General features: G+C 40.8%; 1 protein-coding gene across 1 annotated transcript; it reads left to right on the top strand.

Moving 5' to 3' along the window:
* The first annotated feature begins 1115 nt into the window (after positions 1-1115).
* Positions 1116-18366, top strand: KRCC1 (lysine-rich coiled-coil 1). The gene is made up of 7 exons (XM_014966753.1): positions 1116-1190; positions 10865-10971; positions 12612-12719; positions 12798-12972; positions 13658-13906; positions 15466-15565; positions 17087-18366. The coding sequence occupies exons 1-7, from the start codon at positions 1127-1129 to the stop codon at positions 17895-17897; spliced, it is 1614 nt and encodes a 537-aa protein (XP_014822239.1). The 5' UTR covers positions 1116-1126; the 3' UTR covers positions 17898-18366.
* The last annotated feature ends 518 nt before the right edge of the window (positions 18367-18884 follow it).

Genomic DNA, 18884 nt, shown 5'->3' with positions numbered 1-18884 from the left:
TCGGAGCACTGAGCAAGGCTGACCCTTCAAGAGCAGGTTATTCTGCGCTCTGGGTCTGTCTGGATATTGGGCTGGAGGGGTGAGTGGCCCCATCCTCGACAGGAGAACAAACAGCACCCTCTACTGCTCTATAAAAAATTATCTAAAGCACAACGTTACCAAATTTAACCGCTGCTGCTCTGGACTGTGGTGAGCAGTGCTCAGACAAACTGTGCATTAGAGAGGGGAAAAAAAAAAAGGAGGAAGAAAAAACCTGTCCTAGGCAGGTGCTCCTCAGACTCATCCTGTCATTATAATTCAGCTTTAAATGTTAAATGTAATCACAATCCTGCAGGGCAAGGATCGGCCCTGGATCCCAATGAAACCAGTTTTTGGGGTGACAGTGGGGAAAATTTGGGGGAAATTCGACTGCCTGTTCTCTTGGGGGTGAGTGCAACAGGGGCTGGGGGGAATTCAGCCCTGGAGAAGGTCAGATCAATGGGGTGATGGAGGGGAAGGACAGCTGGTGGATGCGTGGCCATTTGGGGGATTTTTGGGGGTGTTTTTGGTGCTGGGGCAGAGAGGAGCCAGCCAAGGTGAGGGGAAAGGCCTGCAGTTACTTGTAGTTGCTAGGCAGGTATTCGGTAGTAACTAGTAGACACCAGGCGGTCACTAGTAGTCACCAGGCAGACGCTAAGCTGTTACTAGTAGTTATTGAGCAGTTATTAGGCAGTCACTAGGCTCTCACTAGTAGTTTCTGGGCTGTTATGAGGTACCAGTATTTCTGAGGCAGTTACTAGTAGTTGGGAGGCAGATACCAGGCGGTTACTGGTAGTTAGTAGTAGCTGTTGTGCAGTTATGAGGCAGCTACTAGCCGTTACTAGTCAGTTACTAGTCCCTAGTCAGTCAGGGCTGTGGGCCGCTGAGGGGGAGGCCCGCGGATGGCCGGGCCGGGCCGGGCCGGGCCGGGCGCTGGGCCCGAGGGGGCAGTGAGGTGAAGGCCGCCCGCAGGAGGAGCTCGTTACGGGAGAGGAGGCGGCGGCCGGAATCCCGTTAACTGTCCCGGCCCTAAAGGCCCCGCCGGCTGTCCCCTGCCCTCAAAGGGCTTCAGAGGCGGTGGCTCCTCCCTGCCGGCAGCGCTGGGGCCATGGCGGCGGAGCGGGGCGGGAAAGCAGCCCCACCGCCCCCTCTCACCGCCCGCCGCCGCGAAGGTGAGTGGGGCCCGGCCCGGCCTGGGCGGGGCCGTGAGGGGAGGAGAGGCGGCGAACAGAGGTAGAGCGGTTCCCTCTGTGAAATAAAGTTCATTCTCATGGTGCTGGTACTGAAAAGTGATGGGGCTTTGCTGGTAAAAGGCAGAAATAATGAGAAGTGAAATGCAGCGCAAGTCCTGTCTGTGTTGTGTGTGTGGAAGGAGCAGGCAGGGTATCTGCAATAGGTCCAAGCTGCTCGATACGCAGTTTGTAAAAGGCAGGCTTCTGCTTAATTCTTCAGTGCAAAGAGGCCTTGCTCTGTCTTCATAAACTAATCTCATGCTTGTGGAACAGTGAGGTGGCAAACAGGTTACTTTTATACACCTGACCTGTGATGTTCAGGCCTGGAACTGAATCTTAAGATTGTGGCTGAGAAGTGATGGGAGCTTTCCATGCCCTCTCCTTCCTGGGTAATCCCTCCTGAAATCTAGCAAATAGCACCCCAAAAATAAGTGTTGAGCTTTCAGCAATGCCAAGTTGTTTGTATAATGTGTATAAAATACTTGCATGTTTAAAGGCTTTGGTCAGTGGTTTATAAACATTAACTGTATAATGAAAATCAAGCTAAAAACCAAACAAAGCCACAAACTTAGCAATGCATAAACATGGACTTTCTTTAAATGTGGAAAATATCCGTTAACAGCAGATTTCCCCATTGTCAGTTAAATTTAGTAGTGCTCTTGAACAGAAATAACTGGTGGAATGAATGTGTTTAAAAAGCTGGCAGCTATTTTAAGGAAGAAAAAACAACTATCTATGCTCTTCAAAAGAATATATTAGGGGAAAGTTAGGAATGCGGTGTTGCTATGTTTAGGTTTAAATTCCATTTTTCACACTTATTTCTTGAACTGAGTTGTCATGTTCCTGAACTCCAAAATGTGCTTTGGTGCAACTTTAACTTTAAAAGTACTCTGACCTCCTGAGAATTTCAAGGGAGTTTAAGGGTCTGAAGGTTGTTTCTTAAATTCTCAGTGTTTAGAGGTAGCTCACACCCTTATTTTAGTGCACAGCCAGTACAGGTTTTATCGTGACCCAGACACAGCAAGGATTGCTGGTTATGTTTGTCAGTTCATACCAGTGCCAAATAGAGCTGCGGCATGGGATATTATGGGTAATTTCTGGTTTAACAGCCTGTTGAGGAGGGAGGGTATACTTTTCTTACAGAAAATACAAAATTAGCAGTAACTTTTGGCTTTGGAAAGTCTGTGGCAGCAGTTTTTGCTAATTCCTTCACGTGCGCCCACACACACACATTGGATTTTTGGTTTGTTTGTTTTAGTCTAAGGGTTTCTTTTGTCTGAGTGTCAACAAAATAAAATCCCATGGTACCTGTAAGAGAGTAGTTAATCTGTAGTTACAACCGTGCATCTTTTTTCAAGATTCAGTATATAGTGCTCTTATGTTATAAATGGCTGATTTTCCCCTCTTCCTCCTTTTCTATTCTACACACCTTCTTCACTTACTGGAGAAGTAAAAAAAAAAAAAAAGTCAGGTACCAATTCACTGATTATATGCTTCTCACCCAGCATTCCACAAGCTCGTCTTAAATAGTACTGTGAGTAAGCTGAAAAAATAACATTGCACAAACTACAATCATACAATTGTATGGGAGCATTTTTATGTCAAAGCAAGCCAGGCAGAAGGGTAAGTAACTTGCCTTAACCTGCCTCAGAGAGTGCCAAGTGGGGATTGGAAGGTGTATTTCTTACGTGTTTATAAGACTCAAGGAGGGTTAAACCATGACAGTTGGCTGCAGAGGTCAGTGTGATGTTCAGCAGAGACAGAGAAGGGGAAACAGGAGGGTTTAGACCAACAGGGAGAAAAATGAAGAGAATCAAGGAACTGTGTTGCAAGAAGCACACACCTGAATTTTATTAGTAGTGATTGATACATGGTACTTCTGTCTTAATGCTTTAAAATATTTTCTGTGTCCTGGATGAGTTCAGAGCACCAAGAGAGCAGGCAAAGTGTCTGGCTACTTGCTCACACTGGGCAAAAGGGGGAGCGTTGTGTTTCGCATCAATTGCAAGCTGCTTCTGTTATGTGCCAAGGCAGATCACAGATCTTGCATGATGAACTAGTTTATGGAAATATGCAAGCATTAACCACATTCGTTTCCAAACAGCAGAGTCCAGTTTGGCATTTCATTTTTTTTTTACAATCACCTAAGCTTTCAAAACAAAACAAAATCATTCAAAAGCATACTCAGGGACTAAACTCGCTGACAAAATGAAAATTTAGTGCTACTACAGTATTTTTTCCGTGGAGAAACACCTTTCACCTAACTGCAGAAATCGAAATCTGTCTGGTTGAACCTCCCTAGTATAGGAATACAGTGCTTTAATACTGCATTTCAGTGTGTTTGATAAGGATTTTAAAGTTTGTTATCTTTGCCTGCCCTTTCTAAGTTGAATATCTGTGGATATTTGAGTTTATTTCTAAGATTGCTTTCTGTCTCCCACTGTACAGTGACCATGCTGTACCACAACCAAAAGTTTGACTGGATTTCAGTGATGATGTTTGCATGCGGTTTCAGACAGCTGATACTCTAAACATTCAAGCTTTTGGTCATCTTTGGTCTTGTTACAGAGTGGGAATATTTTGATTACAAGCAGTAGAGTTTGGATATCATGTAAAGTTACAGCCAGTCAGCTGAGATAACTCTTCGTAAGCTCCTGCCTTTCTTGCTTGCAGAGTAAAGCAAGTTAATGTAGGGCACGTGATGTAAATTAACCTGTTTTACTTTGCAGCTGGGACAGGCTTCAGCATGCACACTCAGCTCCTGGGAGGCTGACAGGTGGTAGCCTGGTGAGATGCACTGACCCCATTGCTTGTGTGGATGTGCCTTGGAGACAGCCATGTGAAAATAAGAAAATACGTGGGTCAATATTTGCTCTTGACGACTTGCAGTTGATGAACTTGGTTCATGTATATCCGTCTATTTCTCATTAAAATGCTATGTTTGCTGCTGGCGTTTGAGGGCCAAATTTAGCTGTGTCATTTTGTGGGTTTAGTACCTTGAACTTGAAACTTTATACCTTTGCCTTAAGGGATTTGTCTAGCCTAGACTTTTTCTTTACTACATTATTCTGCTTTCTGTCTTCTCCAGCCTCAAGAATCGGGAAAGAAAAATTAATAATAGACTAAAGCTTGGAGCATTTCCTTTTTAATAAAGTGGTATAAAGTCCTGGGCTGAACAGGCATTTTTAAAATTACCTGGTCTCTGATATTTTAATTAACGTTAGTATTTTTCATACCACATTTATACTGCCCTGAGGAAAGCCTTTTTTCTCCTGCCTTTCCTACCTGGCTTGCCACAAAGATTCCTCTACAATTAACCCAATAAAAGTGAGAAAAGAGATAGCAAAGGTTTAAAGTTGAAAAGACATTCTCGAACTCTCAAGCAGTAAAATATACAAGTACAATAATGTTAAAATGCCCCTGAGCCTTCTCACGTCAGTGCTTTAATGCTTTAACTGAATTGCTGTTTCATTCAAGAATATGAAAAAAATAAATGCCGGGTATGATTCTAGGATCATAACTGAGAATTGAAAATAGTAAGCAAATCATTATCTTTCAATGCAGACACTATAAGAGTCTGATTTATTATTTTAGGCAACCTGTTTGGTTCCAGATTTCCCAAATACACCTCTGTTATTTTGATTTTTTTAAAGAAATTTATTTAAATTGCTTTGGTTTTCTTGTTAAGAGAGGTGCCAAGCACCTGCAGTTTGCGCTGTCTTTTCAATGCCCATATTTCAGTGTTCGAACATTAAAACAATCAAGACTTGGACAGGCTGGAGGGCTGGGCAAGGAAGAACCTAATGAGGTTCAACAGGGAAAAGTGTAGGGTCCTGCACCTGGGGAAGAAAAATGTCAGGTACCAGTACAGGTTAGGGGTGGACCTACTAGAGGCAACTACTGAAGAGAAAGATCTAGGGGTCCTGGTGGACAGTAAAATGACAATGAGTAAACAGTGTGCTCTTGCGGCCAGGAAGGCCAATGGTATCTTGGGTTGTATAGGGAAGAGTGTGGCCAGCAGGTCAAGGGAAGTCATTCTCCCCCTCTACTCTGCACTGGTGAGGCCACAACTGGAGTACTGCGTCCAGTTCTGGGCTCCCCAGTTCAAGAGGGACAGGGAACTACTAGAAAGAGTCCAGTGAAGGGCAACAAAGATGATTCAAGGATTGGAGCATCTCCCTTATGAGGAGAGACTGAGAGAGCTGGGACTCTTTAGTCTGGAGAAGAGAAGGCTGAGGGGAGACCTTATCAACGCCTACAAGTATCTCAAGGGAGGGTTGAAGGAGGAGGGAGCCAGACTCTTTTCAGTGGTTTCCAGTGAGAGGACGAGGGGCAACAGGCACAAGTTGGAACATAAGAGGTTCCACTCAAATATGAGGAGAAACTTCTTCACCGTGAGGGTGACAGAACCCTGGAACAGGCTGCCCAGGGAGGTTGTGGAGTCCCCTTCTTTGGAGATTTTCAAGACCCGCCTGGATGCAGTCCTGAGTAACATGCTCTAGCTCTAGGCAATCCTGCTTCAGCAGGGGAGTTGGACTAGATGATCTCTATGGTCCCTTCCAACTCTAAAAAAATTCAGTGAAAGTTGATCTTGTTTTAAGAATGTGTCCCTCATTGCCTTTTGATTGTGCTCCTCATTCTTTGGCGATTTAGCCTGGGTTTATTCTCTACATTAAAAAAAATAATTGTAGAAAACACACCTCTGGAGAAATATTTTTATAAATGCTAAATGAATGAGCAAGAATGTAAGTATATTGGATATCACCTGGATATTCAGGTGGTGCTTGATGTTCTCCCTCTTCACTCACTGATGTTATTCACTATTACGTCAGACTGCTTTTAATTTAACTTCATATGAAGCATTTACTTCTGTGTCTTCTGAAGGCTCTCAGAAGATGTCAGTCAGATAATTATACCAATTAAATGTATGCTGGCGTTTAAGCTATAGTATGTCTTTTCTTAGGGTGTCAGTGGACCTCACAAAACATGAGATCTCAGAGCATGTCTGTGGCAGTACCAAGTATCGTAGGTTTCATAACATAGCTGGGAAAGCTGTCTCAATAACAGACCATAAAAACTACTAAGAATCACAGGAGAAAACAACTGCCATTGGGTCATTAGTAAATAGGAGGCAAGGGCTGGATTAATGTCTACAGTACACATAGTCCAAAGACCTATTTTTGCCTCCAAAATATTGGCTGTTGACAAACATAAACAGTTCTTTTTGTGGAATAGCCTAAAAATAAAGGAAAAGCTTCACTGAAAATTACTGATTGATTTCATCCTGTGACATGAATGTGGGAAAAAATAATCTCATGTCTTATGGATAAAAATGTTTTTAAAATATATCCTTTTATTAAGGAGCAGTGTCTTTGTGACAAGCAGCAGGTGGTCTGTTCTGCAGTGAACCATTTCTTAATGACAGAAAGTTGATCCGAACAGTTGCTCCAAATTCATGATACCAGTACCTTTATTTAAACATTTTGGAGGCATAAAAATGACGGGGTCAATATGGCAGTTCTGCAAGGCTTTTGATTCATTCTCTGAAAAGTTTCTGATGTCATGGTTGCAAACTATAAGGTAAGCTATTTTTTAAAAACTTTTTTCTTGGTTGCCAGGAGAGATGTCTTGTGAATCTGAAAGCTGAAGATCTCAAGTTCAGCTTAATATTTAGAACTTAATAGAACTGGTTAGATACAAACAGCAGTAGCATAGATCTCCCCGTGCTCTGTGGTCTTTGTGTGTTGCAAATGGTCTTGAGTCATAGCTAAAAGGAGAAAGGGCAGACGTGTTCATGACCCTTCTCTGGAAGCAAGCAGAGATGTGTCATTTAGCAAAGAGGGCTGTCGATGTGTGTGGTTGCCATTGGGAAGGAGTCTGCAGTTGCCCAGGCTGGGCTGAAGACCATTTACAACTTACTGCCCAGTTGGGATTTGAGTGAGAGTCACATCAGTTTATTCCTGAATTTGATTTTACGCAGTTCGCCAGAAGACCATGTAGAAATAAGTTATCCAAGGCACATATATTTGCCTAAACATCCAGTAACTATACAGAAAATAAAAAGGCTATGTTTATATGTATGGGTTTTCATGTGGTTTGAGGCTGAAATTATCAGATATGGGTTCTTAAAAGTGGCTACCCGGTATTTTCAGAAGATAGCTGTGCTTTTGACCAGCTTGGGTAGCAGCTGCTGTATGCTTTCTGTGGATGAGGATGTTCTGTCCTTGTTTGGGCTAAGGAAAGCAGACAGGGTTATGCTGTGCTTCGCTGTGTGGTACTGACAAAGCCGGAACTGAGCTCCCAGGCTATTGCTAATATAATAGCAGGTGGATGCCAAGAGCTGCATTAGAACAGGTTATGTTGCCACACTCATGGTTTGTATTCCCCAGCCAAGTTATTGTCTGGGTACCCTGCCTGTTTCATGTGATACGTGTTAATAGTCATCTTGTGACCATGCAGAAAAGCTGAGTAGAGCTGTTCTTCAGGTTCCACAATCAAGGCAAATGTTGTGAACTGTGCCTTTATTTCAGTAGATATCTTTCTCTCGGGGGAAACCAATTGTTGGGCCTACAGTGCTATAGTGTAAGACTGAGGTAGCTCTGCATTCCTCACTGCTGACTCCGCTGGAGAAGCATAACCTTATCTTGAGAAAAGATAGAGCCAAAACAGAAGGACAACAGTGTTAGGTGAAAAATTGAAAAACTTAATGAGAAATAGAAAACAATAGTATAAATAGAAAAGAGATCTAAGATGTGATAAATTTACAAAGAAGAAAGAATCTGAATAAGTCCTGTCAACATTTATACGATACTGAAGAATGAAAACAACTCTTGAAACAATGAAGAGCAATATTAAAACTGTCCCTGGAATATATATTAGTGCATTTTATCAGTTACTGCAAAATGCCATTGAGGACAAGGACACAGCGGGGTTCAGGATGGCTTGAAGACATACAATAGGAGTTACTTGGACAACCAGACTTCTGGTACCTATAATCCACTCTTCATTGCAGTGTGCCACCAAGATAGTGAATTAAAAACCCAATTTTAATTTCACATGAAAATGTTTTTTAGGGTTTTTTTTTTTTGTAGCATGTACTTTGTTTGGGTTTATCTGTGAAGGATGCTGTGCAGTTCACTGTTAAATCAAGGAAAATATGCATAGAATACTGTCCTTAACTAATATAAAGAAGTCTGTCTTTGAAACCAAGATCTGTTTTCCAGTGAGAGGTTATGCAAATTGAAATATAGTGAATACTGCCTGTGGTAGTAGTATTTCATAGATTTGTGCCTGGTTGCATTGCAATTTGCTTTTTATTGTTTTTTAATAAAGAATATGTTCCATTTATCTTTCTCTAGGTAGCTATGTTTTTACAGTTCCATACACATGAGCAAACTGGTGTAATTTTCCTCCATAAGTGGCTTTTTCTGCTACAAACATTGGCAATTCATGTGTCTCAGGTGCAAGATGGGCTTTGAGCTAATGCCCAGAACCAAGTTATTGGATTTTCTTGTGTGGATTCAAGTTATTTATTGTGGGGTGAAGCTATGTGAATCAGTAACTGTAAAATATTGAAGATTTCTATATGACTTATACTACAGAATAGCAAAGTTCTAAAGGATTAGTCATCTGGCCATTTACCTTATGGACATGAAGTCTTTATTAGAAAATTAATTCTTGTATCAGGGACTGATGGTAAACCATGCCAGACAGTAGCATCTTGATACCCAATTGTTGTTGCAATCTCAGCCAAAACCCTCATTAGAGCCAGCTTTAATTAAGATCTGTATGTTAAACAATTCAGGAGTGCAGCTTTGGGAATGCAAAGTGGGGTTAAACACACACACAGTCTGAGAAGAATCTCTGCATCTGCCATTCCTCAGGTTTTGTCAGCACCCATAGAGCTGCCCATGGGTTTCCAGCTGGTCGCACACGTTAATGTTGCCGTGTCAAAGCAGTTTGGCATTCCTTGTTTCAGGCTTTTGCTGGAGCCACATTCCTGGGGTGGTACTGGCTGAGTTAAAATACATGTCATACAGTTTATACTGAAATATACAGCTCTGTTTTTAAGGGGCTTTTTGCTTGCGCAAAGATGGCAGTCGTGTGTTGTCCAGGGGGACTCTAGTCCTTCCTTAATCATCCCACATCTTAGTAGTGTTATTTACAGCTACAGGACACACTACACAGTATTTCATTCTGTTTTTTCATGTTCCTTTGGATTTGACTTTCCTTTGGTAACAGGCCAAGAGAACAGTCCTTAGAAATAAGGGTGAAGGGTGATTGCCTTCATGATTTCTAGATGCCTTTTGGCACTGAGCTTTAGGACCGCAGGGAGTGATGCTTTCCCTGCCCACAATCTCTCCAGGTGTTGTGCAAAGCACAGAAAGCCACCCACTCCACATGTGGCTTCCAGGATGGACTGACTGTTGGGTGAACTTACAGGGAGTAAGCTCAGTTAAGACATCACAATACTTTTTTCCCTTTAACTTCAGCTTTATTTGAAGATCACGGTTCAGTGTCACTGTGTAGTTATGTTGCTTCTTTTATTTTTGCTTTAAACTGGTTTAACTTGAGCTTATATTTAGGAGCAGGGCATGCCAAAAAGTAAAATTCTAGCTTTATTGGAATTAAAGCGAGACCCACTGGAGACAAAAAGAAACAGGTAGTTTCTCAGCACAGATGATTTGCTGGTAGAATAGCATAGGTAAACCTGCTCCCTGAAAACATAGCCTTTACCAGGGAACACTTTCAAGCAATATGAGTTAAACTGGTTTCCCTAATGAATTACAGTGTATTAATAGGAGAAAGAACTGGGCTGGTGATGTAGCTTTATCTTCGTCAGGGTTTTCCCAGCACAGCTATGTTTGATTGAAGAGTGTTTTTAACTCTCTTAGTTTGCATGATGTTGGCATTACTTTTAAGTGCTTGTTAGAGTGTCCCCCCCTCTGATCAAATGTGCCTGCACATGCAATTATTCAGAAATAGTTTCAAGCCTGGGCCAATTTTAATGTGAGTTGAAGTGTATACAGGCCATGAGTTAACTGGGAACGGGGTAAAGAAAATCAAAACAAGCCATTGGAGCAGTTTTCCTCCATATGACTAAATCAGTTAAATTGGCATATGGGGCACAGGTACAACCTGTAGGCCAGGAGGTCTCAGAAGCTTTTGTGATTTACAGAGCTGTTTCCAGACTTTCTTTAAACCTCTTCTTTAAGGAGTATTCCCTTATTTAACTAACTGTATGACCTAGTCCAGTTAAAATCCTTCTTTTTAGCCATTAATCAAGTATTTTGGACATTGTGCTTTATTTGAAATGGACTGAAAACCCAATGAAGAGTCTCTGTCTTCTTTGTCTTTAAAGTTTAGGTACTATTATAGTAATACTTTTAAGTCCATGAGAGCAATACCGCTGTAAGTAGGAAGGTTTAGGTGGCTTTTCACATGGCTTTGAAGCCACAATGAGGCATGGTGTGATTCAGTGGATGAACATTGGTTTCTTCATCTTGTGCTGTGTGTGAATATTCAAGTGGTTGATATTTTGTTTAAGCAAAGACATGCAAATATATCTTGTCCTAACTACTGGCTGGTTTTTGTCTTTTGCTCTTTCCGTTTAGATGACATTTTAGATGAAGCAAGAAGGAAAGACCTTTTCACCGACACTTTCTGTAAGGTTTGCAAGGCAGTGCTGCAATTTGAGACTCAAAGGGTGTCACACTATAAGGTAGGCTGGAAGGGAGGGTTTCTCCTCGCAAGCACTGGGGCTTTGGTTTGTTTGTCTGGGATTTCTACATAGTGTTATAAAAGGCTACTTAGAACTTTTTATAGTGTGTTTCCCAGGGCCTATGCTAGGCTTAGACATTAACCAGACTTGAATGTGAAAGCTGTGGATTTAGTATAGTAAGATGCAATCGCCTGCATATTGCAGCATGATTTTGGAAGGAACTGAGCAGTTTCAGGCCATGCTGTGTATGGGATTGAAGCAGATGTGCACCACGTGAGCCAGAACATACGTATGGCACAGGGCAGTGCTAGCTACAGAGGACCAAGGTCACGCCTTCTGATGCTTCACCAGCGATACAGACGTGCTGCTCTGTGCACCAGTGTCTGCTTGAGGCAGGCTGTATGAATTGTGCTGAAGGCATTTCTTGGAACAACTTGTGTGCCTTGGGGTATTGCTGTAGACATGGGAAAGTATGCTTTATTTTGAAACTTGATCTTGAGGAGTGCAGGTTTCCAGGCACAGACATTTCTCTCTTTTTCTTCTTGCAAAAGTTGAAGTTTAAAATGTCAGTTGCTGTCAGGAGTCTGTCTTGCTATTCACATTAACACTTAGGCCTTGCAAGGCGTTGTGTTTCCTTGCTTTGGTTTAACTTGGTTGTACTGTCAGAACTTCACAGAGTTCAGACCCTGTTGTGGTTTTGATTTTCTATTTCTTGGATCAAGATCCAGTTGAGGATAATAGATGCAATTGTTAAGTTACCTGACCTCACCATTACAAAATGAATTGATGGAAACAACTGATTCTCTCTTCTCAGTTGTCCTTGTATTGTCTAGCCAGGTATGATAGGTCTTCTTTCTCTTTGATAATATTGTTATAATATCCTGCACTGCTCCTCAGAATCCTTAACAGACATCTGAAAAGCATCAGGTAAGAGAAGACAAATTACTTGCTTTGTAGGTTACCACTGTATTGTGTGGTACTCATGTGTATAGTCTGGCACGTGAGTAAGTACATGACAAGTCCATGAGTTTGAAGATCATGGGTTGAGAGAATTAAAAAATAATTGTCTGAGGGAAGTATACGTTAACACCCAATTTTAGTTACCCATACTATTGTATCATCAGTATAACGGTGTAGAAATCTCCATAGACTGGAGATACTTAAACTCAGCTTCCAGGGAAACTTGTTTCTCTCCGCTGACTGTATGGGGAGACTAGACTTTTTTAGGAAGGTAAGTTAAGTTGTGCTGCCTGTCATTCTTTTGTGTCATGGCGTGGGGTGGCTGTCAAGTCCCCCAAGCACAGCAGACTTGCTCTGTGGCATGGCTCCATTCCTCTCCTTACCTATCTTAGCGTCCCTGTTTATAAGGGAACATACCAGGATTTTTGATTCCCCAAAGAGTAGATGACTCTGAGGGGTGCTTGAGGCGAAATGTTATGAGTAATGCTAAGTACTATATTATTGATTGAAATATAGTATTGTTACATGAGTTGGCATTTGTCTGCTTGTGGCTCTACTTCACAGAAAAACAATTTGGCAAGTGTTGAATGCAGTTTTTGATGAATGAAGTCCCGGTCACGGGATATATCACTGCTTGGATCCTTATTACTGAAACAGGAATAATTCTAGTCTCTTCCCAGGGCAAAAAACATGCTCAGAAAGTTCGTCATTACATCCAAATGCATGGTGAGAAAGATGAGAGACAGGAGCATTGCAAACAGATGAAAAGAGATTGTGTGAATTTTCAGGTGACTATTCCTCATAAAATGTTTCCTTGTGTACTTCAGTGAATGCTAGTAGTTGAGCCTGCCCTTGCTTGGTTTCAGATGGATGGGAGTGGAGTAGTGGACAAAAACAACTACTGCAGTCTCTGCAACGTGAGTTTTACTTCCCCAGTTGTTGGTTTGTCTCACCGCTTGGGAAAGATCCATACTAAAAAGGTGAAGCAGTTATCGGGAGACCAAGCCCATGTGCCAGCACAGAGGATGCAGCCTGTTTCTGGTGAGAACTATATGTTTGTTTCAGAGAGTGACAGGAAACACATGCAAAGCAAACTATTTAGAAGTATCTTCCTACACTTGCTATGTCTCTGTGCCTTTCTGTTCTACCAAAACTTGGAGCTGTCATGTGGTGGCTCCTTAGGTGAATAAACAAAGATATTACCCTGTGCAACTCTGAAGCCATGGAACCTTGCTTTCGGATTCCCTATCCTTGACCAAATGATCCTGTCATTGACCAAAACTGAAGGCAAATATTTCTAATTTTTTGTTAATGAAAGGTGTTTATTGTTGTTCTGAGAATTCACTGCAGTTCCAAGATGATGTTCTTCTGCTAAAGTAGTATGATAAGAAATTAAAAAACAATTAGTCCACAAGCAACGCTCAGCCGGTGTTAGTCCTGTACAAGTTGTAGAACTGTATTTGAAGATGGAGCATAGTGAATGTGCTCTGAATCATCCTCTGCAGAGGAAATCTCTCTTCTTAGACTGCGTGTGGACCTTAGTGTGACCAGCCATCACACACAGCTGTTTTGTATCCTTGGAAGGACTAAGATATTTTATAGTCTCTTGCAAGTAGTTCAGTACCTAGCAGCTCTGTAGTTCTGCAGTCACCTGTTTTGCTCCATGGACTTGGCCTTTCATTAGCTGTGCTGTCAGCAGATTTATCCTCTACTTCCATGTCTCCAGCTTTACAGAAGCCAGTGGCTGAGAAACCCTTGCTGCCCTCAAAAGCTGAAGAGTCTTCATCAACCTCCAACATAAGGTTGAAGTTAAATGATGCAAACAAGTACTGTAAGCTCTGCTGTGCTCCCTTCAATAATCCACTTATGGCCCATGAGCATTATAATGGTAAGAAACACCAAAGAAATGAAGCACGGAAAAAGATATTGGAGGAGCTGGGAGACAAGGCCATCCCTGGAGAACACAGCACAAATGGTAAGCAGAACACGTTACAGTCTCAGTGTAGCTCATGTACTCAGCTCTTACTTGTTCAAGGAACTGCCTGAAATTATAGTCTCTTCCTGTGTTACAGAACAAGTTAATTTCTTCCTTTCTGTTTGATCTATGAAATGCTGAAGTTCTGTCTCTGGCAACTGTAGGTTGGAAATTTTTTCTTACCCATTTGGAGACTCAAATCAGTCCTCACCAAGTTCTGCAATCAAATTCAAAGCATTATAGAAAATAGCCCAGTCCCCCAAATCCAAGGCCAGGGCCAGTTGTATCTGTGTCATTATTAAAATGTTCATCTCCCTTGTTCTTTACAACTTTCTGTGCTGGAAACTCCACAACCTTCATAAGGAACATCTCCCAGGACTTCTTGATCTTTGCCTTCTCCATCTTAAAACCTTCTACTGACATTGAACTCAGCTCTCTGACCACAATATATTTCTTCAATGTGCACAGAACAAGAAGCAGAGGAAAGAACTGAATCATTTGTTTCTCTTTTGTTGCATTCTTTAAATAATTGAAAACTGGTCTCCTGTCTTCCCTTAATCTTTTGATCACTAAACTGGGTGGTTGTAATTATTTCAATCTTACCACAAAAGGAAATTTGTTTCCTAAACAGTCATTGTTCTCCAGCCTCCCATCAGGACTGTCTCCAGCTCAAGCACTATGTCCAAAGCCAAGGCCCTGTTGCTGTGCAACTTGATTCATTTTGAGGGGGCATCATCTGGTCCTGTGCAACAAAACTGTCAATCCTTTCTTTAGTAAGAAATTCCAAATCCTACCTGATAGTCAAAAGTCATTGTTACTTAAAACATCTTTCATTAAGTCATGCTATAATTTAAACAAAATAATACATTTTGATGCCAAGCAATAGCCCACTGGAATTAATGTTGCATTTTTCTAACGGATGAAGCTCTTGGGTTTGCATGGGGGAAAAGGTTACTCACTGGTTTCAGAATACGTGGGTCTATGGATGACATAGCTTATAGGAGAGGAGAAAATGACAACCTAAAAAACACAAGGGCTTTCCTCATCTCACCTTACCTTATATTTCCCTGCCACTCTGTGTGCCGTATTGTAATACACTGTATTGACAATTCCCTCAGCATCTTCACAGGCTTGAACCAACACTACATCAACATTTGAGCGGTAATGCTTAAACTGATCTTACTTTCATTAAATTTGGGCTGACTGGATTGTATCTGTTGGTGCTTACTTTGAGGTCAGGTATTTAAAATAGTATTTATTTTTTCAGTACAGTTCATTCTCATCAGCACTTGATAACAGTTTACTGGAACTATCTTGTATCACTTCAATCATCAGAAATAGTCTTTGTTAATGTTTAAACCATGGGTTCGCTGCAACTGTACCAGCTCCCTTCATAAAGATTATCCTAGTGTAAAATTGCAGCAGAGACTTTGCATCTCTCTGTGAACATTATTTATAGGAACATTATGGCAGGACTCTTGCATGGGATGGGATTGTGATGTGCTTGGAGTTTTGCCTTTCATTTGTAGTCTCTCTAACCTCTCTAACCTTCTTTTCAGCTCTTGGGGTTGGTTATTACACGTGCTTCGTATGTAACGTCATAGTTACATCTATAGAAACATACCAGGCCCACGTGCAAGGAAATAAGCACCGGATTAGGTAAGTAAGTCAGTAAGTCTTTTGCTACTGTTGTGAAAGTTTGTACTTTCACACTTTTTCATTAGCCCTGTCGTCTGCTGCTAAGTGACTTTGACTAGTTCATGGGGGTTTTGGTTGGGTTTTTTTGTTGTTGTTTAGTTTACTGGTTTGAAGGGGTACTGTCCATTTAGACATTATATTTTGTGACTGAAATTCAGTCTTAGAATTCCTACAGTTGCATCTTCAGTGACAATCCACAGAGGAAATGTCCTGAAACCTGTATGGTTTTCCCATTTATTTTGCTGTCTGGGGATAGCAGCGTCTCTTTTGGTACGGGATCTTCAGTATTCAGTCTAGAAGGAAGTGGCCTGAACTTAAAGATTCCTACTGACAGGGCAAAGAAGATCTCAATCCTGGAAAGTGCCAAGTCTCCATCAATTGTGTTGCTTTTGGGATTCATTAAGGTGTATCTTAAATTTGGTGTAAGATCATTTATGGGATAGGTGATGGCTGTTGTACTTTCCCTTTTACCCAGAAGAGGGCTTATAGACTGTGTTAATTGCAGAATTGATATTGTGGTGATTTAAGATGTGGTTTTTAGAGGTTGCTGTGCATGTAAGCTAAATACTAAAATTGCTTACATGTTAAGCATTTTGATACGACATGTTTTAAGTGAAGGTACAATAACAATATAACCACCAGGGCCTGATGTAGAACTGATATGACTTTAAATGTTGACAGAATTAGAGTCCCCCAAAACAGGAGTATAGGGAACTGCCACATGCCTATCTATAGTTTAACAAAATGAATGTATAAAGCTGGTGAATTAAGGTAGAACAAGATGCATTTGAGGGATGGATTGTCAGAGCTGCCCTTCCCATAGGGGATAACTTTCTCATCTAACCACTTTATCTTCCATCTTCAGGATAGTAGAGCATAAACTAATAGGTAGTTTTGTCTTGGGAGCACATTTATCTTGTTTGGGGTTTTTAGCAATCCACGTTGGTTGTTTCTGTTCAGTTTTGTTTCCACTGTGGAGTCAGTTTCCCAGAAATTTTCAGTTTGCCTGAAATTGCTGTACTGCGACTGTTCAACAGAATGAATCTCATAAAGAAATTAGTAACTTTATTACTTGACAGTATATAATTTAGTTGCTTCTTATCTGCTGCTAATTGGAGATGAATTAGTAAAACAGAATCTTAAATTTTCTTTTTAAAAGTAGTTTTAAAAATGTATGCAGTCATTTTAAACGCTTCTTATTCTTCATTCTTCAATAAAATGCATTGATTCATCTAAAGAGCATCTAGGTCATAAGAAACTCATTTGGTCTTCATGAAGTTATTCTAGATTTTCAGTTTTCACAAAGAGTAGAATCTGTTCCCTGTAACTTCAGCTTTACAGATTATGTGTAACAGGGTCTATGTAGTTATACAGAACAACACACTTGGAATATGTTCTTTTTGTAAGAGTTTTGGAGGGGATTTTAACACAACAGATGCTAAGCAAATTGGTCAGTATTGATAACTAAGACTTTCTGTCCAGTTTATGCAGAGAAACAGTGCTTGCCAATCTCATGAAGAAATCAAAGAAAAGACATGGCTCCTTTCAAGATGAATTAACTGATTATGTTAAAGTTTGGAAAGCTAGAGGTCTAAAGCCAAGAAGGTATTTTGGAAAAGCAGAAGAGGAAGAGTTTCAAGATAAAAACATTGAAGGAGAAAGTGACTTCGGTGAGGTTATATCTTCAAACTTTAAGTGTGAACAAGGCCAGCATTCCAGCCTTTTCTCATCACATACTTTTCTCATCACCACTGGGGAAAACAAATTGCCGAGCTGGCCACCAGCTTCTGAGCAAGCACTAGAAAAGACACCTAATTATGGCTATAACAAGGGCTACTGTAAAGAAGAGCAAGCATCTGAGGTAGAGATAGACACCGTCAGAGAAAAAAGCTTCAGGCTATCAGCTGTAGAATTGAGAGACAGCTACAAACCTATGCTTGTTGAAACTTCTACCAGCTCCTACAGAAAAGAACAGAAATTTCAGATAAAACATTTTGAAGTGGAAAAATACATCATTGAAGAGCTGAAGAATGAGAAAGAAGCCACAAAGCAGAAAAGAAAGAAAAATAGTGAAGGTGCAGATTTTGGAAAAGAAAATGTGAAGCAGAAGAGAATTAAATTTGAGATAAACTTGGAAAATGAAAAGAAATCAAGACCTTATAAAGGCAAAAGACTTAAAGAAAACTCCACTGAGAAAGAGAGCAAAAAGCACAAAAAGGATAAAAAGAAGCCACAGATAGATGTCAAAAAAGAAGACGAGCTGCTTTGGGATGAATCTGTCTTGGAATATTGATAAAGCTGTTGCTTAGCTTTAAGAAGTTGATTCTGTTTGTAGCCTCACTTTAACATTTTGTATTATACTATCACTGTTGGTGTGGGATTTTTTTAAGCAGTTTTTGTTCCAACCTGGAAGCGAGAAAAAGCCTATCTTTTGAAATTTTTGAGCAGTAGATAGGTATCAGTTTTTAATCACCTTACACATACAGCAGCTAGTGCAGTGATGCAAGTTTGAAAGTCTGTAATCTCTTATGAAATCTAACAGAAATAAGGGTCAGTAGCTCACCAGAATGTATAGTTTCTTTCTAATGTTAATGGTGCCTGTTTATTTCTTCTAGGAAGGTTTCTGTTATTCTTCTAGGAAAGTACATAAATTCTTAAAATAAATAAGGGCACTACAGTGTCCCCGGCCATGTTGTAACCGTTTCTCTCGCAGATTTAAAAGGAGAATTAGCAAGTCTTTTGATTCTAGACCTTATTTGCTATTGGGGTTTTTTGGAAGTTGGTTTGGTTTTTTGTCACCCAGTACTGAGTTCAAAATAAGTCTAATAAAGATGGAAATGGTTGTCAGATAAACATTGTCTAGTAGATTTTTCTCATTGTAATCTTTATTTTTAGTCCAATTTAAGAAACACAGAAAAGGTGCAATACACAAAAATAATTGCTGCCATGAGGGTATTTTCTGCTTCATTCACTCAAGGTCATGTACAGAAGAATTGTTAGAGTGAAGCTAGATACCCTGAAAAATCAGTAGCAGCTTTGTATTTCCATTTTAAATGCCATGTCACCAGACCTTCACTCACAACATGAATTTACGTTATTGTGGCATGAGCACAGAATTCTTACATACGTGGAATTGACTGAGAAATTCAGATGATAGTGTTCAAGCTCTTGAGTTGTTACTGGGACTTCTGTGAGCCATGAACCCTGGAAATGCTCTGTCCTCTACAGGGCCTGGGACAAGGGAGGCTGCCAGAGAGGAAGAGGAGGGAGGGATTGCATT

The sequence above is a fragment of the Calidris pugnax genome, unplaced genomic scaffold (assembly GCF_001431845.1).
Source record: "Calidris pugnax isolate Ruff unplaced genomic scaffold, ASM143184v1 scaffold14, whole genome shotgun sequence".
Taxonomy (NCBI): domain Eukaryota; kingdom Metazoa; phylum Chordata; class Aves; order Charadriiformes; family Scolopacidae; genus Calidris; species Calidris pugnax.
This window is presented reverse-complemented; position numbering and strand designations above follow the sequence as displayed.